Here is a 22,156-nt window from a genome sequence, read left to right on the forward strand (position 1 = left end):
TGACTAAACTAGTCAAAGTATGCATTCAGTCTACTTACACCACATTTATTTATTTGTATTTATTTATTGCATTTGTATCCCACATTTTCCCACCTATTTGCAGGCTCAATGTGGCTTACATAATAACCGTGGTGGCAATTGCCAGTCCCGGTATAGCAGATACAGAGTGACAATGTAGAGGTTCGTGTAGGATAAACACATCAGGGAATAAGGAGGAAGGGTTGAGTTGTGATCAGTTCGAGTCTGTTTCATTGTGTTGTGAGATCGAGGCATTTAAGTTGGGTCATCAGGTCATGCCTTTTTGAATAAGTAAGTTTTTAGAGATTTCTGAAAGTTTGATAGGTCATGAGTTGTTTTCAAGGTCTTTGGTAGTGTGTTCCACATGGCTCTATGTGAGCCTGCGCCACATGACCCAGGCAGTCTCGCGTGGGTCTCGAGTTCCTTGAGACCAGCATGAGAATTCCAGTACCATGTGGCGCAGGCTCACACTGCCACGCAGTGCAGGAAGAAAGAAACTCTTGCTCCAATTGCAGCAAAGACTGCAAGAAAAAAAAAAAAACTTTAAAAAAGGGCAATGAAAATACCAGAATTTCTAATCGCCATGACAACCTGTCGCCTGGGATTTGTCAGAAAGCTCTTCACTGAAATCTCTGTATTCAGAGCGTGTGCATACACAGTCCCTGTGCTCACTCACAGCCTGTTGCTGCCACCTCACCCGTTTAATTAGTTTTCTATTCAAATCACCAGAATGTTTGGGTAGTGTATCATTGAAGCTATCTTTTTCCTTTCTCTAAGTTAAGGGTAAATGGAGAATGAATTCTTCACATGGTTTTGGCATTTAAGTTAGCAGTGAGCATAGCTGGCAGAGGAATGTTAGCATATGTTTCTGGTTTGGGAAATGCAATGGAACAGTCCTTTTCGGGGAGGTAAGTGTTCAGTGGTTGTCTTTCTGGTTTGTAAAATATTGCTATGGTTTACTACCAGTTTAAAAAACAATCCTTCCTTATTGTCCCTGCTAGACCAGCCCAAACTTACCAGCAGATGGAGGTAGAGAAAACTGAAGACAGACATCGACATCACTGGTATAAGTGCTGGTTCAGTTTGGAATTCTCCAGTAGTTTCTACCTTCAGTAGATGGTGTAGGTTGGACTCGTGTAGCAGTGTGATACAGGCTTGACTTCCCAGGTGCAGTCCATAGACCACGTTCTGGTTGAGTCCCTTGGCTAGTGTTGCTCCCAGGGTTTGGACCATGGTCCTTATGCTGGTAGAGCCAGGATTGGCCATGCTCTCCTTGTCCTAAGCTGATGCCTGCAGGCCAGTCCATGGGGTTGTGTGCTGTGCTGACTCGGGCCCTATGGGGGGCCCCTGCCAGTGGGGGTTGAGAATCTGTTCAGCCTTCTCCCCCTCTCCTTTTCATTCTAGCCTTTGTGCCTTGCAACCCAACAAAAAACAAAATCGTCCAAAAAAAGGTTGGGGGTGGGGGGAATAAAACTGAATAGCCCAATTTCTAACTTCTGTTAAGTGAACAGTTGCAAGGAAGAAAAAAAAAAGCAAGCAGCCTGAAAGTGAGTACTGCTTTAGGCAGAACAGCAGGGAGCAGCAGAGCTGGTGCAGATGGTGGCCAGAGCCGAATCTCCCCATCACCTCCTCCCCACCTGATAGGTCCTGGGTGTGTGGGGTAAGAGTGCTTTAGTGTGATACGTGGCTAGGAGAGGGCAGCTCAGCATCTTTTTGTAATGGGGCTTGTGCTTTTTCAGTTTGGCCCTGGTTCTCCTCCTAGCAGAGGAATGTTAGAGGCGAATGTGGCTCTCAAGCTTTTGGTAGGAACCACAGTCATTTTGTCAGCTGTCCAGCCATAGTTGAGAGCAGGACCAACAGAGTGGTCCTGCAGAGATAGGAGTGACCATAGGGGGGAGGGGGGAGCATCCAAGAATGACTTATGGCTGTGCTTTTAAGCAGGCTTTAGCGGAGGGCCTTCTCTCAGAAAAAGGGTCCTTGGCCCCAGCTCTGTGTGTCTCGGCAATAGGAGCCCACTAGGGTCGTGGCCCACAGCATCAGGCAGTCATGGAAACCCAGTGGGGTCTTGACCCAGATTGCAGGTCCCACCCTTCCCCTGGACCTATCTTAGGAAGCCCTGGTGGTCTCTTTGGGGACAGGAATGAACCCCACTTCTTACTGCTGTGTGCACTGCTCCAATGGAAATAGGTGCCTTGTGAGATTGCTGCAGGCGATCCCGGCAGCCATTTTATGGTTGGAACCAGCATGGGCACTAGACCACCAGGGCCTACTGGTGTCGGGTGGGGGAGGGGTTTTTGGTTAGGTCGCAGATTCGTTTTCAGCAGAAACCAAAAATTCTGGGTTCAGTTGGGCTCTACTCGAGGATGATATAGCACCTCTTTGCTCACTCTTGGGTTTTATGACACCAGATGTAGTGAAAACCTCTGTGGCTGAGGGTCTTAAAGAACTGTTTTGGTAATATGTAGGTAATCTTTTTATATCCCAGGGCAATCCTATTCCAAACTCGTGCTCCTTGGAATGCAAAAGAACCTTTGTAAACAGGTTTAAAATGCATATTATTGAAAGAAAGGAACCCAATTTTTAAACAGTAAAACAAGCAGAATATACTCTGGAGAGAATCTGAAGTAATTCTGTAAGGCCTTCCGAATTTTGCCCAAAAAGAGATTAACAAACGGGATATTTTAAACTCAATACGTTTCTGAATTGGCAGCCAATATGAAGTCTTAAAAAGCAGCGTAACTGTGATTTTCTTATAAAACACTCCCGTAAAGCCATCTAGTCCTGCAGAAACAGATCTCTGATATCCTTAGAACTGTATAGAACTTGTTTCCTTCCCCTCACCCCTAATCAGAGGTGTGCATGGGAGTAGGGACAGTAACAGAAGATCCATTTAAGCTGGGGATGGATCCAAACTGGGTATGAGTGGGGATGGGAACCAGATGGTCCCTGTACACACCTCTTCTCTTAATTCTTATGTATTAGCACTTGTTTATGCAAGTGTCTGGCCAGAAGGCGGTTGGGCTTAATACTAATAAAATTTTTGACAGGTTATATAGTTTATAATCTAATTGGTGATCGTATAATCTGTTTTGTACCTCGCAGAGCTCTCTTTCTACGTCCCCTGATATCGTTGCCTGTCTTTCTGTGATCTCTTGTTTATGAAGGCTATCTTCTTTTTACTTACCTTTTTCAGCTACTTTTGAGAACCATAGTGGCCACTTTTTCCTCTTACTTTGATATGTTAAAGGTATCAAGCCTTTTTGCTCTTTTCAGTTTTGCTTACTGTTTTGCTACTTTCCAGTCCCAGTCCCAGTCCCAGTCGACATTTGGCATATTGAAGTCACCTATTGGTTGTATTTCCCACTTCAGGCACAGGCAGCTCCTTGTGACTCTGGGCAAGTCACAAGTCACTTAACCCTCCATTGCCCCAGGTACAAATAAGTACCTGTATACAATATGTAAGCTGCATTGAGCCTGCCATGAGTGGGAAAGCGCGGGGTACAAATGTAATAAAAATAAAAAAATATTTCCCCTTTCATAGCTGCATTATGAATGTCTTCAATTAAATCTGTCTGCAACTTTTGCCGATGAACGAGGCCTGTAAATCATACCATTGTAAATAGATGTTTCATTCTCTTTTTCCAGATTAACCCACAGTGCTGCCTCCTTAGCCTATAAGTCCTGTAGTTCTCTTGCTGCTTAATATTATCTTTAAAATATGCCACTATTCCTTGTCATCAAGCAGATGAAGCCATGAGAATACATAATGGCTTCATCTGCTATGACTAAAGGAAAGAAAATTATCATGGTAAGAACCTAATATTCCCTTCCTGCCTTTTTTCCTATCCTGTCCTTCCTGAATAGATTATAGCCCTGCATTATTATCCCAGTTGTGGTTCTTGGTGAACCGTGCCTCTGTGTCCACTGCTAAATCCAAGTTAGCCTCTTCCATGGCGGTCTCTAGATCCAGAACTTTATTTCCTATATTATGGGCATTAGAATACCTAGCTTTCTAGATGATCTCAGACCAGCTGTCTGAAAGATATCTGTATTATTAAAACTTTCTTCAATACGGAGGAGGAAGTGACGTCACCGGGAGAGATGGCAGCCTAGCTTGAGAGCTCCGTCTCCTCGCGCTTGATTTAAGCTTTAAACAGCTATAAAAAACGGCAGCGAGCGTGAGAACCTAGCGAAACCAGCTTATTAAATTCTCCCTTCAACAAAACCGGCGATGAGCAAAACTCCCGCTACGCGCAAAAAAGAGAGCGAGCGGTCTGAGCGAAACATGGCGGGAAAAAGCGCCACGAGTCACCAGAGCGAGCCTCGCGCTCCGACTCCGAATCGGCCCAGTCTCAGGCCGAGCAGCGACACCCGCCCTCCAAAAAAAGTATCCCAACTGAACTGCGGAGGTTCTTAGCGAACATTCAGGCGGAAATAAAGCAGTCGAAGGATGAAATTCTGGAACGCATGGATTCCTTGAGCACAGACCTCCGTGAGTTGGGGGGGCGGGTGGAAGATGCAGAACTTAAGCTAGAGGAACAGGCAGAGACACTGCTTAAGCATAATGAGAAGCTGCTTGAACTGGACAAACACCGACTGGACCTAGAATATAAGATAGATGATTTGGAAAACCGGGGGAGGCGGAACAACCTTAGGTTTCGAGGGGTGCCAGAAGGAGGAGAAACAGAGAACGTTACCCAGATCGTGCAGACGATCTGTGCCTCTTTACTTGGCCCAGAAGCGGGAGAGAATACCGTGGAACTGGACAGAGCGCATAGAGCGCTTGGAGTTCGCAAAGAACAGCAACAGCGAGATATTATTGTCCGCTTCCACAAATACGAAACCAAGGAATTGATCACGACTAAGGCGCGGAAGGCGCAGAACCTGGAGTTTGGAGGCGCAAAGGTATTGGTGTACCAAGATTTGTCGCAATATACCCTGCAGCAACGACGACAAATGAAGCCAGCCCTAGACATACTAACAAAACATCAAGTGCAATACAGATGGGGCTTCCCGTTTTCTCTGAACTTTGCCCTGAAGGGCAGCAAATACCGTGTGAGATCCTTACAAGAAGCATGGGAGGCCCTACACGCAGCAGAGCTGGTGAACTCGGCTACCCCACCAGGTGAGCTGGCATCATCCACCATGGCCAAGCTTCAGGGCTGGCAAAGAGCATCGGGGCCAGTGCGACGAGGCAACAACAAGAGATGACTGGACAGATTCCAGGAGAGGCAAGAGACATTTGGACTGAGTAACTGGACAAAGATATGTGCCACTATGCCAGACTTCCACTGGTCTGCCAGGAACTGTTCTAATCGGCGACCAAGTCTGGTGTATGGCCAGCTAATTCTTGCTGTGAGGTGAGGCCTGCGGGACTGTAGGACTGATCGGATTGCATGAATGATATGATGCGGTTGGCTGAAACTGGAAGGGTATAGATACACTTTACAGGAATTAACGCTATGTTGAAGGGGGATGGGCAGGAGGGCATACAATAGCGGTTGAATGCTGGACAGCAACTGGGCGGGGGGAGGGGATGTCTGGCTGGGGTGTCGGGAGTGTTGTGACCCACTTACTCGGATCCCACCTAGGGGTTTTATACTCCTGGCTGGTGTAACAGGGGGGAGATGTGGGGGGAGGGATGGGGATAGAGGGACAAGGGAGGGTTGTGGGAGGAGGGAAGACATAGGTAATAATTACTGCTATACTAACCTGTGCTGCTCACAAGGGGGAGGTGCATTGCTTTTACTCTCTGCATACTTTAGCTCCTTTTTACACGTTAAGACATGTGTCCTGAGCTGAAGATAGTCTCCTATAATGTCAAGGGACTTAACATGCCCCAAAAACGACAGAAGCTCTATGGAGAACTCCATCAGTTAAAACCACACATAGTTTTATTGCAAGAAACACACCTGCGTCGCAAACACGAGAAATTTCTCTCCTGCCCTGGTTACTCAGGGGTCTATTGCGCATCCGGGGCGGACTCAAGGAGGGGAGGAGTGGCGATACTGCTGCAATCTTCACTGGGGGCCCAGGTGATACAGACTAAAAGAGACCCTGGGGGGCGTTTTTTATTTCTACAACTTAAGATAGACCAAGTAATCCTCACGGTGGCATCAATATATGCCCCAAATTCAGGACAAGGGGATTTCTTTAACAAAATACAAGCCTTATTGGGGACCTTCACTATTGGGGCGCTTATACTTGGGGGTGATTTCAATGCTGTTATGAACCCAGGACAAGATCGCTCTGGGGCTGTCAGGACGGAGGGGCACAAAGAAGCGCGATCGCTGGTCTCGTTGGCCTACTCCCTGGGGCTCTTAGATCTTTGGAGACTGACACACCATACAGAAAGGGACTATACATATTATTCCCCAGTGCACGAAACATACTCCCGTATTGACTACATCTTCTTAGACACCACGCTAGTGGAGTTAGGCCCAAATGCTGGAATTGGTAGTGTGACGATATCTGATCACGCCCCAATATGGGTTACTCTCCCAAATATTCAAACTGAAGTGAAAGATAGACGCTGGTCTCTGAACACGAGCCTGTTGCAGGAAGAGCAGGTGGTGGAGGGCTACAAACAGGTGTTTAAAGAATACCTCGAGCACAACTTAGCTTCTGGCCCACCGATGCATGTGGTGTGGGACGCTTTAAAGGCGGTGTCCAGAGGACATTTTTTGCAATTGGCTAGTACTCGCGCAAAGGCCCGTAGATCTCGCTTAAACACATGCATAGGGCGTATAAAGGCACTGGAGCAACAGCACAAGGCTGGTCCCACGCCACAAATCTGGGATGCCCTGTGTAGGGAGAGAATGGCATTGAATTTGATGTACTCGGAACAACTCGAGTTAATAAGGGCGAGACAAGGGGTACAATCGTATGAATTAACTAATAAAGCTGGGCGCCTATTGGCAATGCGACTGCGAAGACAGAAAGTTGATAGAATGATCAAGCAGGTGAAAGACAGAAGGGGTGGTTTGTTGCGTCATTCGGCATTCATTCGTGAGCGCTTCAGAGAATATTATCAGAAACTCTACGAGCAGGAGATTGAATCCCCTGGGGAAAAAATAGACAACTACCTGCAAGATAGTGATCTCATCCCCCTAGCTAAGCAACACCAGGAATTGTTGGAGAAGTCTGTTACGCCTAAAGAGGTCCAGGAGGCGATTGGAGGCATGCCCTCAAACAAGTCTCCTGGACTCGACGGCTTTCCCAACGAGTTTTATCGGACATTCGCTGTTGAATTGGCCCCCCTGCTTGCTGATATGTTCAACCAGGTGGGGGTGGGGGGAAATCTGCCGCGGACAATGTTGGAGGCCTGGATAGCGGTGATCCCAAAGCCCGGCAAAGATGCCACTGACTGTGGCTCTTATAGGCCCATATCTGTCCTAAATGCCGACGTCAAAATTCTGGCTAAGGTCCTTGCTAATAGACTTGCACTGTTGATGCCAACCCTAGTGCACCCTGACCAAGTGGGCTTTGTTTCCTACCGAAAGGCGATGGACAATATTAGACGCACGTTAGATCTTATATACCTGGCCAAGCGAAATCAGAGACCATTATGCCTCTTAAGCCTAGATGCAGAAAAGGCCTTCGACAGGGTCCACTGGCCTTTTATGTATAGGACCTTGGAGACTTTGGGGTTTGGCACGCGGTTTAGGGGCTGGATACAAGCATTTTATTCCTCTCCTAGAGCTTGCATTAAGATCAACGGCAGTCACTCAGACTCTTTTTCCCTGCATAGGGGCACAAGACAGGGCTGCCCTCTCTCCCCTCTTTTGTTTGCACTTGTCATGGAACCATTTGCCTCTAAGGTTCGGAAAGATCCGCTGATGGCAGGGCCTACTGTGGCAGGGAGAATGCATAAAATGGCACTCTTTGCGGATGATGTTTTGCTGTATATTACCCGTCCCCGCGACGCGTTCCCTAGGCTTACTCAGCTTATTGAGGAGTATTCTGTAGTGTCGGGCTTTAAAGTCAATATGACAAAATCCGAGGCCCTAAATATCTCCCTACCGGAAGATACAGTTGCAGAACTTAAAGATGCTCATGCCTTTCGGTGGGCGGGTAGACACATCCGATATTTGGGGGTGAACCTCACTTCCAACCTGTCTGATTTATTCTCCGCTAACTATAGAGGCCTGGTTCGAGCCCTTGCAGCAGATATGGAACGATGGGGAGATTTAGAGGTCTCCTGGTTCGGTCGTATAGCAATTCTTAAGATGAACGTCTTACCACGAATCTTATACTTATTCCAGGTGCTGCCTGTAATGATGCCCAGGCGATTTCTAGCCTCATTGCAAGATAGAATGGTGCGTTTCGTCTGGGCAGGAAAGCATCCTAGGTTGTCCCGTGCCCTGTTGTATCAAGGGAGACGTCGCGGGGGACTGGCGGTCCCGAATGTCTTCTGGTACTATCGGGCGGCCCAGGGAAAGGTAGCTTTAGAGTGGTATCAGGGATACCCAGACAGACAGTGGGTACACTTGGAACAACATTCTGCAGGTACGACACCGCTGGGAGCGCTTATGTGGTTACCAAAGACATTTCGCAAGCTTGCCGAGAGCGTTTGTCCCTCGGTGGAGGTTACCCTTCATTACTGGGACAAGCTGTTTCCGGGGGGTAGATGTACCTTGACTCGATTGGCCCCTATAGCACACAACCCATTATTCCTGCCTGGGACGACGGAGGGCTCGGTCATGAGGTGGTACAGGGAAGGGCTACGAACATGGGACCAGCTGTTTGATGGGGACACTCTTCTTGAATTTGGAGAGCTGCAGTCACGAAACCCTGGGGTGTTGAGAGATGATTTTGCATACTACCAATTAGCTCACTTCCTTCACACCAAGGCCGTTACTACGGTAATCAAGGGGACCAAAGGCTACTTAGAGGAGATATGTGAAAAGTTAACCACTTCTAGAGGCCTGATAGGTACACTTTACAAATACATTACTATGCAGCACCCTGTGTATGAAAGTCATAGGAGGGGTTGGGAGAGGGAGTTGGGGGTGACACTGGATGTGCTGGGGTGGGAGAGAATAGAACGTGAAGCGACAAAGGTTTCCACCCATGTCCCGCTAAAGGAAAATGCTGTGAAGGTGCTATACAGATGGTACCTTACTCCAGATCGCCTCCAGCGCATATACCCAAACACATCAGGTCTCTGCTGGAGGGGGTGTGGTGTGAGGGGGACGATGGGGCACCTCTGGTGGAACTGCCATAAAGTGAGAGCTTTCTGGAAAGCGGTTCAAAATAGGCTGCAGAGCTGGTTGCAAACGCCCATACCGTGGGCCTCGACGGTGTTTCTTTTTGCTGCAAAAGTAGAGGGCATGCCGGCAGCGCAGCATAAGCTGTTGAGGCAGGCGGTGTGTGTTGCCCGAGTAACCATTGCTCAGCACTGGAAACACCACGGGGTCCCGTCGGTTAAGAGATGGCACAATAAACTGAAACATGTGTGTGAGATGGAAAGACTCTTGGCAGTCAGGAGACATCAACTGCACAAGTGGCATGACATATGGCAGTTCTTTGCTACTGCAGTAGGTAATGCTTAGAACAGACACAAGGGAGAAGTCTGAATGATGCAAAGTGAGACAGCCATGAAGGGAAGGGAAGCAGGGGGAGGGAGGGTTCGGGTAGGTTTTAATTTTGGAAGGGGGCGATTCTTCAGAGGAGGGTTAGGGGGAGGGGAATGTTTTCCTTATTAAAACATAAAAACACAAAGTTGAAGTTTCTACAGTTATATTTTACTGTTGTGCTGTGACAGTTCATTGTCCTACTTGGATTTCACCTTGCTGAGACTATATTGTAAACACACCAATGTAGAGCGATGATTATTGTACATTGTTTATTGCAAATCTTCAATAAAAGACTTCTTACAAATAAAAAAAAAAAACTTTCTTCAATACGTTATAAAATGGGTATAGATAATGAACAAAGTGTCAGAAAAAATATTTCACTAAGAATAAGTGCCACAAAATATTTCAGTAAGTGCCAGGGGGATCTGGTGAAACAGAAATAACTTTCACGAAGCTCCCGGCACTTCCATAGTCTGTTTATCCACAGTTCCTCTTCCATATTCAGCTCAACGGTGTTGGGGCATTGTGGGTAAAGTGTTCCCATACTTTCTGTAGCTTGATTTGGGTTTTAGATTTGATTACGGTTCTTAGCTTTCTAAATTCAAACTCAAAGTGCAGGTACAGTGAATATTTATCCTCACGAGGGCCTTAACTCCTGTACCTGGATGAATTTAGCATCCTTCGTAAGCACTAAATTAGCTAGAAAATATTTTACAATTTACACCCTATGAAGATTTCATTGCAGCATTATCCTTATATTTCAACCCAAAGGTTAAGAGCTTAGAAAAGGTCAGATTTCATTTGTGTTTTTTCTCTGACAATGAAGATATTACTTCTAAAGTAAAGGTTTGTGTATTTTTTTTTTTTTTTTGTCTTTATTGTATAGCATAATGGTTGCTTCGAAGATAACGAATTATCATTGCTGACTGCCCTGACAGAAATTCTGGACAGTACTGATGATGAGAATGTGTCCCCCTTTGATACGATTACAGATGCTGAATTGCTGACATTGCCAAAGGATCGTGATAATTCTGTAGTAAGTGATGCATAAAATGCCATGATATTTTATTGTACCCAAGATCTCAATAGTTAATGAGTATATCAGAACATACATAAGCTTCTCCATGTGTTGTTATGCTCATTTTATTTGATATACTGCTTAAATTGGTGAATCTGTGTGGTTTACATGATTAAAAGAATAAAAGGAAAAAGGAAGAGAGACACAGGGCGATATGAGAAACTTGTGGAAAAGGGGTGGGGGGAGGGGGGGGAGGGGTAATATTACCTGAAGGGAGAAAACGGGACACAGTCTCATAACGTATGATCTTTGGCTATTTTCTAACTGTACGATCTTGTGAAAGCTGTTATAAGCTTCTGGAATAACCAAGTTTTTATCATATACTATGGTGCTCATTTTCAGAGCACACAGACTTACAAAGTTACATAGTAACCTGTGTAACTTTGTAAGTCTACATGCTTTGAAAATGAGCCTCTATGTACGCTCTAGGGTTTGCCCTACTTCTTGTAAGCTGCACTGAACTAAATTTTGAGTGAGTGTAGCCTGTAAGTGTTAATTGTAATGTAAACATGGCATATGCAAAGTGGTCTGATAGATATCAGGTCATTTCGGGAGGAAAAGCTGTGGAGACGTAATGAGCCTTGAGATTTGAAGTTGGAAATTGAGGGTTTTGGTCACAAGTAAAGGAGGAGATCGTTCCATAGAACTTGTGCTGCAACACTGAAGCAGGAATGGGGGTATGGATTCCTAGTGAAACTGGAGATATAAAGCTTCACTTTGCTTCTGATAATTCTGGTATTTTGTACTTAATGTAAAATTCAAGAGTGGATAAGGTAAGGTGTAGGTGGGCTATTTTCTGACAGCTTATAAAAGTAGCAGGACTTCGGAGGTGCTCAGGAGGTGCTCGGGAAGGTACTTGATCCAAGAGACTCCTCTTGGGTTGTTTAAAATAGTTTGCTGAAAAGGGGAGTCAACTGTTGAAAATGTCAAACAGGAGGTCTGGTCCAAACCCAGTATTACAAGGAATGTGATCACTGGTCCTATGTTGCTTGTATGCATGCATGATTACCTCAGTATGCAGCCCAGTGGTGAGTCAGTGCAGTGTTTGTAATGGATTGGGTGAAGGCACACATGAGTATTGCATAAGAGTCTGTCTTGTTGAAGCAGTAGTTCAGTGCACTGGCTGCTATCAGAAGAATGGCTACTATTTGCACCTTTGTATAAAATGCTAAAGGCCTCTAGGCCTTGTGAGGCTAGCGAACTGCTGAGCATTTGAATTGTTAGTTCTTTGAGATTTGTCTTTAGATTGTTTTCCAAATTGCTTGAGGTTGTTTAATAATCTGAGTTTCCTTAGCGTCCTCAATGGATTATGTCCATTGACCAGTAGATGGAGACAGAGAATAAAAGTAGTTCTTTGAGTCACCACTTAAAAGTATTGCACATCCATAGTAAGTTCAGTATATTCTCTGTCTCCAAGGGGATGGTTGATGTACTCTGCAGCTCCTAACTTAATAGTTTCTGTTGTCAGTTGAACAGGAGGTTTCTTAATGGTCAAAGTTAGCTCCTTTTTATTTATCCTGAAGATTTAGCAAGAGTTTGGGTGACACTCAGTGGGGCAGAGTCTCTCTTCCTCCCCCCCCTCCTTTTATTATGTTGATGATAAGCAGCTGTTTTGGAGCACTGACAGTGCTAAAGCTTTAAGGAGTTCCTTTTTCAGTAAGACTAATTACTTCTGGTTTAATCATATTTTCATGTGTTTTTGTGGGTAAGTAATACGGCCAGTTTTCTACGGTTGTTTCAGTGCTTCTTTTGGAGGCTAACTTGAAACTTCTCTATGCTTCATTTCCAACGGTCTGCCTCAGAGTGGGAAATCTGCAATTTGGTTCTCAGGTCCTGACCTTACCAGTCCTTTCTCTGGGGTCTTGTTTTCTCAGGATAGGTATTTTCTCTCCTCAGCATTATTATTTCAGTCTGTTCCCAATGTCTGAGCTTCAAGCTGGGCTTTCTCTCATGCTGAATGTAGCCTTCCACAGGTTTCTTCAATGCTGCAGCTAACTGCTTGTCCTTTTCTGGGTTGGCTTGGATTTCTGTTACTTAAGTTATTTCTTTGGCAACACACTTGCTTGGCTCCTTATCACACAGCATTAATTTCTTTTAAAAGCTGTAAAATAGTTGGTTTAGTCTGTGGAACTCTTCAGCCAGTCGTTTTGCTCATTTGCGTTAAAAAATCATGGTGTGCAGCTTAATTTAGAGCCCTTAATACCCTCGGGACACAGTTGTATTGTAGCTGGCTCTGCTAATGGGGTTTCCAGCACCTTTTCTGTGTTTCAAAGATCAGCCTTTCTTTTCCTCTTTAGACATCAGTTTATTTTTCTGGGGAGCTCATTTGTATGTGCTTTCAACTTCCTCTATAAGTCTGCTAAGCACTACATAGGTAGTGCTCTCATTTATTTATTTTTAAATTTTGGGTTAAAGGCATTGCAAGCCTTGCCCAGTAAAGCCAACAACAGCAACAAAAAATTAAACGAGATTGATTCTGGATTGCATTTCAAGCATGCTAATGGCTGCTGTTCCTTGTCATCAAGCAGGTGAATCCATTACGAGTGGGTTGTGTCCATCAACCAGCAGGGGGAGATAAGAGAGCACTGAAAAACCATAGTGCCTCATGGCCAGAGCTAGCTCCATCTGCCTCTTCAGTATTCTCTATCTCCCCAGCACGGTGGTTGCAGCTTGTTCAAGCTCCTTCAGAAAATCTGCCTGGGGTGGCTCCTGTGCTTTTGCTAGTTGTAGCAGGGGTGTTGTGGCTGATGGTGCCCACTTTAAAGGCAAATAGGTTAGCCTTTTCCCTGTCTTTGCCCACGCTGTGGATGCAGGCACATAGGTTCACCCTTTCCCTGCCTTTCCCACGCTACTGATCCTCCGGAGTTGGAAATTTGCCTCTTTCGCTGTTGCCTCACAGCGTTAAAAAAAAAAAAAAAAGTAGCATCGCGCTTTGGTGCTGCGATCCCAGAAAAGAGGTTTTCTTCTGATTGTGCTGCGTGACCGGAGCTCGGAGACTCGGTCTGGTGAGGTAAGAACATTTTGTAGCTCCTCCGGGGAGGGGCCGTGTTCAGGACGATTTTGGTGCAAATCCGTCATTTTGATTTTCCGCCGTTTTCGGTGATGACTGCTGTGAAAGTTAAGCACTGTTCCGTTTGTGGCAAGCGCAAATCTGCAGCGGGGCTCGGAAAGGCCTACTTTTCAGACGGTAGCGCCGGCCCGAGCATGGCGAGCGATGTTCCTTCCCGCTCCGTGGAGCTGGCAGCGGGCGCCATTTTGGAACAGCATGGCGTGACCCCCGCTGAGGCGGAGGGGTTTGAGCCTGGAGGGGCGCCTCGTGTTGAGGCTAATAAAAGAGCTGTTTCCCCCGGACTGGAACCGGGATGCCAGGGTGAGCCATTTTCCCCTGAATTTGTTTTATTGCTGTATAATGCATACATGTTAAAAAGAGCTCTTCTGCAGGGGTCCTCTGCGGCCCTGCTTTCTGTATCCCCTCCAGTGGAGTCTGGCCTTGGATTACCGTCAGGCGTGTTTTCCCCTGACAGATGGCCGCAAGACAAGCGCAGAAGGGTGCATTCCCCCTCAGAGAGTGCCCCCCCCCCCCCTCGTGGTCGGGATGTGGGGACTCTGAGGGGTCTGGCAGGCCTTCATGGTCTGGAGAGCCAGAAGAAAGTGCAGGATTGCCACCGGATCCAGATGATCCTTCCGCGGTGAGGATTTTCCACAGCGATGAGCTGCCAGTGCTTATTACTGATGCCTTGCAGGTCCTCTCTATAGAAGACCCTGGGAGTACGGAGACCTCCTCCGGTAATCCGAGGATGGCAAGTACTAAGAAGCCTGCTCGAGCCTTTCCTTTGCATGACTCCATCCAAGAGCTTATCACTTCTCAATGGACTGACCCCGAGGGGCCTTTGAAAGTCGCCAGGGCTATGGGGCAATTATACCCTCTAAGTGAGGAGCATTTGGCACGCCTAGCAGTGCTTAAAGTGGATGCCGTAGTCACTGCTGTGACAAAGAAAACTACCCTCCCAGTGGAAGGAGGAGTTGCCCTGAAGGACATGCAGGACTGTTGCCTGGAGGCAGCGACGAAATGGTCCTTTGAAATTTCAGGCCTGGGGGATGCCAAACCCCAGCGCTTACCTGAGGATAGGCCGCGGCCTTCTTCCAAGGGTCAGGCGGTTCCCATCTCGTCCAGACCTCGCTTCCGTGAAGCTAGAAGGTACCGCCCGGGGCGTTCTGCTGGGTTCACTTCGCGTGCCCCTTTTCAGCAGAGGAACTCCTTTCGCTCAGACAAACGTTCCACAGCAGCAGGCTCAAGACCTGGAGTAAAAGGGCGACCCTCTCAATGATGGTGCGCCGGCCCCCTCCTCGAGTCCTGTGATAGGAGGACGACTTTCCCTCTTTCTCGAGGAGTGGGCCAAGATTACCTCAGATCAGTGTGTCTTGGACCTGATCAGAGAAGGCTACAGAATAGAATTCAATGCCCCGATAAGAGACGTGTTTGTGGAGTCCCGATGCGGTTCTGCCGCCAAACGGGTGGCAGTACAGGAGACCTTGCAAGGCTTGATTCACATTAGGGAGGTTTCCCCCATGCGTCCCGCCGAATGCGGCTTTGGCCGTTACTCCATTTACTTTGTGGTGCCGTGAAAAGGAGGGTCTTTTCAGCCTATCCTAGACTTAAAACAAGTCAACAAGTCTCTGAACGTGCGGCATTTTCACATGGAAACCCTGTGCTCCGTCATAGCGGCGGTACAGCCAGGAGAGTTTCTCACGTCTCTGGACCTGAAAGAAGCTTACTTGCACATACCAATTTGGCCCCCGCACCAGAGGTTTCTGTGTTTTGCGTCGATGGGAATACATTTCCAGTTTCAGGCCTTGCCTTTTGGCCTCGCCACAGCTCCCCGAACCTTTTCCAAGGTAATGGTGGTAGTAGCCGCTTTTCTCAGGCGAGAGGGTATCCGGTTTCACCTGTACCTATACGACTGGCTCATCAGAGCAGACTCTGCAGAAGAGAGTCATCAGGTTACAGCCAGAGTGGTCTCAGTACTGCAATCTCTGGGCTGGGTCGTCAATATAGCCAAAAGTCACCTGACCCCCTCTCAATCTCTAGAATATTTGGGGGTCCGGTACGACACAGCCTCGGGGATGGTCTTCCTACCCGAGCAAAGGCGGTGCAAGCTTCAGAACCAGGTCCGTCTGCTCCTGAGGATACCTCGCCCGCGAGCTTGGGACATAGTCCAGTTGTTGGGGTCGATGATGGCCACTTTGGAAGTGGTGCCTTGAGCGAGAGCGCACATGAGACCTCTGCAGTGCTCCCTGCTTCAACGGTAGTCTCCAATATCTCAGGATTATCAATGCAGACTCACGTGTGCTCCCTGCGGCCTGGCTCAGTATGGAGTGGTGGCTCTCAGACAGCATGCTACGGTAAGGAATGCCGCTAGCGCTCCCCGATTGGTGCCTGGTGGTAACAGATGCCAGCCTGAAGGGCTGGGGTGCACATTGCTGGGGAAGGCATGCCCAGGGTCTTTGGACACCCGAGGAGTCGGAGTGGTCCATCAATCGCTTGGAGTTGAAAGTGATTTTCCTGGCGCTTCTGGCCTTTCAATTGACCCTGGGAGGATTGGCTGTCGGAGTTCTGTCGGACAACATGACAGCAGTGGCCTACATAAATCGCCAAGGAGGCACTCTGCATAGCACTAGCAGCGCAGGCCGCGCAGAATTGCCACTGGGACGAGCTTCATCTGTAGTTTCTGTCAGCAGCTCATATTGCAGGTCAGAGCAACGTGCAAGCTGATTATCTGAGCAGGAATCAGATCGACCCAGCGGAGTGGGAACTTGCAGACGAAGTATTCCTGCAGATATGTGCCAAATGGGGAAAGCCCGTAATGGATCTTATGGCGTCAAGCACAAATGCCAAAGTCCCGTGCTGCTACAGCAGACGAAGAGATCCTCGCTCGGCAGGGTTGGATGCCTTGGCTCAACCCTGGCCTCAGGGCCTCCTGTATGTGTTTCCTGTGTGGCCCTTGATAGGGCGAGTACTCCTGTGGATTCTGCTACACCAAGGAGAGGTGGTTCTCATCGCCCCGGATTGGCCCAGGAGGCCGTGGTATGCGGTCCTCCGGCGGATGCTGGTAGAGGATCCCCTGCCGTTACCTCTGGTACCGAACCTGTTGTCAAAGGGCCCGTTGACCGTGGAGGACGCCTGCCGCTTTGGTCTTACGGCATGGCTATTGAGAGGGCGCAATTGAGAGAGAAGGGTTATTCCAGTAAAGTCATTTCCACTCCTACAGACCTGCAAGCGTTCCACTTCTGTGGCTTATGCCAGGATTTGGCACCAGTTTGAGGCTTGGTGTGCTTGTAAAGCGATTACACCCATGCGGGCTTCTGTCTCACCGATAGTTGACTTTTTGCAGGATGGTTTACAAAAAGGCTTGGCCTATAATTCCCTGCGTGTTCAAGTGGCAGCCTTAGCATGTTTTTGAGGAAGGTCGCTGGCCTCTCTCTGGCTGCTTGCCTGGATGTGACACGGTTTCTTAGAGGGGTGCTTCAGCTCTGTCCTCCCGTGCGGGCTCCCTGTCCGGCCTGGAACCTGGGGTTAGTTTTAAAGGCCCTTCAGTGTTCGCCCTTCGAGCCACTTAGGCGAGCTTTAGAGAAGGATGTGACCTTAAAGACGGTCTTTTTGGTGGCCGTGACATCGGCGAGACGGGTATCTGAGCTCCAGGCGCTGTCCTGTCTAGACCCATTTCTGCAATTCTCAGAGTCCGGAGTAATGGTACGTACAGTGCCTTCCTTCATGCCTAAGGTGGTTTCAGCGTTTCACCTAAACCAACCTATTTTCCTGCCCTCCTTTTCTAAAGAGGAGTTTCCAGAAGCCTACGGGCAGTTGCACCTTCCGGATGTGCGAAGGGCTCTGTTGCAATATTTGTGCATGTCAAATGCCTTCAGGACCTCTGACCATCTTTTTGTTCTTTTGTCAGGTCCACGCAGAGGGTCTCCAGCGTCTAAGGCCACTATAGCCCGTTGGCTCAAAGAAGCTATCTTTTCAGCATATCTGCTATCTGGCCGGCCTCCACCTGAAGCCTTTAAGGCACATTCCACAAGGGCGATTTCCTCTTCTTGGGCTGGAACTGGAGCACTCTCTTCAAGAGATATGTAGTGCAGCTACTTGGGCTTATAAGCTCTTGTTTGCCTGACATTACAGGCTGGATGTGGCTGCCAGGAGAGATGCGCATTTTGGAGCACAAGTGCTGACGCGTGTTGTGGCTTGTTCCCACCCTATCTAGGGATTGCTTTGATACATCCCGCTCGTAATGGATTCATCTGCTTGATGACAAGGAAGGGAAAATTAGGTTCTTGGTAATTTTCTTTCCTTTAGTCATAGCAGATGAATCCATGAGCCCTCCCTCAGTGGTTCATTATGTGATTTATGTTACTTTTATGTTCAGTTTCTCCTGTAGCTATGTTCCCTCATTGGGAGAAGTTGGAAAACAGTTTTCAGGATTTCTGTTCAGTTACAGGAGGATGAGTTCATTCCCTCCTTTGAATTATAGCTCCAGTTTTGGGGCGTTCATCCGCTGTGAGGAAAGTTCATGTTATTATGCTTTGCGGTGTAACACTGCTTTGGAAGCTTCAAATACTGAAGAGGCAGATGGAGCTAGCTGGCCATGAGGCACTATGGTTTTTCAGTGCTCTCTATCTCCCCCTGCTGGTTGATGGACCCAACCCACTCGTAATAGATTCATCTGCTATGTCTAAAGGAAAGAAAATTACCAAGGTAAGAACCTAATTTTCTTTTGTAGGGAAACTTAAGGATAAAAGTAGCACTCAAAGCCAAGACCCTAGACTTGAATGAAAGAAAAGCTTTCCTTTGAGCCTGTGTCACCCGAGGTATGTCAGGAAACAGTTGTACTCTAGCTCCACAAAAGGAAATATCTTTTTTTTTTTTTTTCTTAAAATAAGATATCACCCAACTCTTGTGGAATCTTCATGAAATTCAGTCAAATTTAGGCTTCGCTGAACTAAAATGCCAGCAACAGCTGTTCAGAGCCACTAACAGATTTAACAGGAATATAATAATAATTAGAAATAACCCATGAATCTGCTTCAGGAAGAATCAAAACCTCTTTGAAATATTTTCTAAGAATTTCTGCAGACAGTAAGAACAAAGAAAATTTTAAGAAACACAAGTTTCTAGATCTGCTACATTCTCTAGCATCTACTACTCCTTTAACACTTCTGTAGCGCTACAAAGCATACGCAGCGCGGTATCTCCAATTTTAAATGAATAATGTGAGGATCTTTAATAGCTGAAGACACTGCTTGCAGAGTAGAAACTCACGATTCCAATTTAGTAATTTTCTGTACGATTTTTAAATTAACATCCACATTATTAAACTTTGACACAGCATCTTTAGAAAAAGAACACACTTGAGCAGTAGTCCCCTGAAAAGAATCCTGCAAAACACATTGCCTGCCGTAAATCTTGCAAGGAAACATTCTGCTTCCCCACATCCAAAACTGCTGTACCAGCTGCAATATCACAGGATTCAGAGAAAGAGAGAACACTAAAGGTTTCAAGCAGTTAGACGCCTCCATCTTCAGCGATGAAGCAGCTGCTGGAGGATTAAGGGAATCGGATAATGATACATTAGGAGGAGTCCTAATGGCTGGACTGAAAGAAACTTCCTCTTCAGAGGCTATTCCTCCAGAGAGAGTAGATGGTAATCCTCCTTGGAAGCACATTTGTCCATGGGACCCACATTAACTGGAACAAAAGAAACAGTACCTGTAGACTGGACTTTATACTTGTCCATGGAAATCCTCTTCCAAAAACTAAATTTGAAGGAAAAAAAAAAAAAAGTATAAGGCTCCCGCTGTACTCCTAATGGGCTCCCAAGGACTATGGTGTGCCCCTTTGGGCACGCCCCTTCAGTCATGTCTTTGCGGCCAATTCCACAGAGCCACTTGATTTTAAAGGGCACCAAGCTCCTAAACTGACATCATTCTGGGGTAGCCACATCAATGCCTGCAAATGGACTCTGAGGACAGGCTTTATGTCAGTATCCTCTCTGCACTCGAATCCTTCTCTCTCAGGGAAACCACAGCGTAGCTGGATGTTAAAGGGCATCAAGCCCCCAAACTGACATCAGACAGGGGTAGCCACACTGCAATGCCTGCAAATGGGCTCCTGAGGTTGGGGTTCATGTCAGCAGCCTGTCTGCACTCAAATCCTCTTCTCTCAGCATCCCATGATTGCCTAGTCTTGAAGGTTCTGGTGGGGATCCTTTTGAGCCTTTAAAATATGTTTCTTCAAAAGATCTTTGAAGACAGATTTAGAAGCATTTCAGAATGGAAGGTCTTGTCATGCAGACCTGTATCTGTCTTTTAAGGAGGACAGCACCTTCTATCTGTGGCTGTTAGGCCTTCACACCTAAGGTGCATTCCTCTAGCATCTCAACCAATCAGTTTGTTGGCTTACTTTTTCTGCATATGAAGTCGGGTTCAGAACATTCGTCACAAGCAGAAATCTTTCATTATTTGAAGGTAACTAATTGCTTCCTGAAGTCAATTCACTTGTTAATCTTGTTTAGTGGTGCTCGCAAAGGTGAGGTGGCTTTCAGATCCACTTTGGCTAGGTAGATCATAGACTTAATCAAATCTGCATATATTTTGAATCGGAAGCTGGTTCCAGTAGGGCTTGGGTGGTTCATGGGCAGATGTTAAGATGGTTACTCTAGGGAGCATTTGTAAGGCAGTGACTTGGTCCTCTTTGCATGCTTTTATCAAGCATTATAGGCTGCATTTGCATGCTAGGGATGATGGTGCCTTTTGGACAGGGCCTTGTCTTCATGCCCAAGGTCCTGAAGCTTTGATACTTCACATTGGTTGGGACTGAGCTTTGTGATAGTATCTCATCTGTTTGTTTTAAACTACTCCATTGTGGAATCATTACAGGAAGCCTCCTACATTTGAGCCCACCATTTGACCCCTAATGCAGGCAATATGCAGAAATACAGGCCATGTCAGGCCCCAATAAAAGTTGTTTCATCTGATCCTGGGCTCCACCAGTTTATTCCATTTGAGGGCCACTACACTGTGTTTTGATTCTCCCTGAAATTTTATTCTTACCTGATAATTTATTTTCCTTGAATTCTGCCAACTAGTCCAGTTCCTACATGAGAAGACTTCAACTTCAAAAGTGTTCCTCCAAAGGTCTGCTTTTGTGTTATGTTAACTTATTGTTATATTCCGTATCTTTGCAAAGAAATTCTCATTGAGAATTCATTTTGATGTTAAATTTGTTGGGTATATGTATTCCTGTTCTTTTTTTTTTTTCTCTGTTAGTCCTTTCTATATCAGCATTGTCAGTAGTATTCTGGAAAGTTTCATTATTGAACCGCTTCTTATACTGGGTTGATATCTCTGGAAAAGGAACGTGCCAGGTCTGCCTCCATTTGCTGGTAGGGGGATATTAGCATGATTCAAGAAAAAAAAATTGAGTAATAACAAAATTTTACCTTATGGGTTAATTCACTAAAGTATGGTATTCCATGCTATTATGGTAGGTTTATTCTTTAATTGATCAGCCTTTTTTTCTTAAAGCGGCAGGCTATCAATCTGACATTTATGGCACAAAGAGCTTTATTGTCAAGCCTGAGAGTAATGTTGACTTTTCTCTCCATATTAGCTACAGAAGTTTCTAAACCTGTCACGATCTCCCATGGAACGAGAGGTCTTTTGTTCAGATAATCAGTTGGAGCTCAGGACAGATGGCAACTGTGGCATCTTTGGAAAGGTGAGATGTGATGAGATGGACACGAAGAGGACTGGAAGCCATGGCCTATTAAGCAGATGGTGGTCAGGAATTTGCCAAGTAAAGGGATGGTTCTTCTCATCCCTCTCTTGGAGATATATTTAGTAAATTGGGTTTTCATGATTTCCACAAAGAATATGCATGAGAGATTTAAACACAATGGGTCTCCTATATATGTAGGTTTTTAATATGTATTCTTTGTAGTAATTCTGAAAACCTGAATTGCTAGGTGCACCTCCAGGAGAGAGTTGGGAAACACTATAGTAAGGCAGTATGTGGTTCAAAGGCTAAACTTGTTCTGTTTAGACTGACTTTCTAGTTGTACAGTGTGTACAGAATACTTCTAAATATGCTGGACCATGGTGAAGAATGCTTCAACTGTTGAATTAGGATATTCATAAGAATAGTCATACTGGGTTAGACCAATGGTCCATCTAGCTCAATATCCTGCTTTCAGCAGTGGCCAGTCCAGGTCACAAGTAGCTTGGCAGAAACCCATTCAGTAGCGCCATTCCATCCTACCAGTCCTAGGGCAAGCAGTGGCTTCCTCTGTCTATCTCAATAACAGACTATGGACTTGTCCAAACATTTTTTAAACCCAGATATGCTACCTGCTGTTGCCACATCTTCTGGCAACAAGTTCCAGAGCTTAACTGTTCTTTGAGTGAAAAAGTATTTCCTCCTATTTGT

The 22,156-nt window shown here is 46.4% G+C and overlaps 1 protein-coding gene across 2 annotated transcripts in view; it reads left to right on the plus strand.

Moving 5' to 3' along the window:
* Nucleotides 1-22,156, plus strand: part of PPRC1 (PPARG related coactivator 1) — a 94,707-nt gene that overhangs the window by 18,359 nt on the left and 54,192 nt on the right. For both annotated transcript variants that reach the window (XM_030202869.1, XM_030202870.1), the window contains exons 3-4: nt 10,483-10,632; nt 21,341-21,448. In XM_030202869.1, coding sequence (XP_030058729.1) covers nt 10,483-10,632; nt 21,341-21,448 — 258 coding nt within the window. The remainder of the gene's footprint in view (nt 1-10,482; nt 10,633-21,340; nt 21,449-22,156) is intronic.

This window comes from Microcaecilia unicolor, chromosome 5 (genome assembly GCF_901765095.1).
Source record: "Microcaecilia unicolor chromosome 5, aMicUni1.1, whole genome shotgun sequence".
Classification (NCBI taxonomy): Eukaryota; Metazoa; Chordata; class Amphibia; order Gymnophiona; family Siphonopidae; genus Microcaecilia; species Microcaecilia unicolor.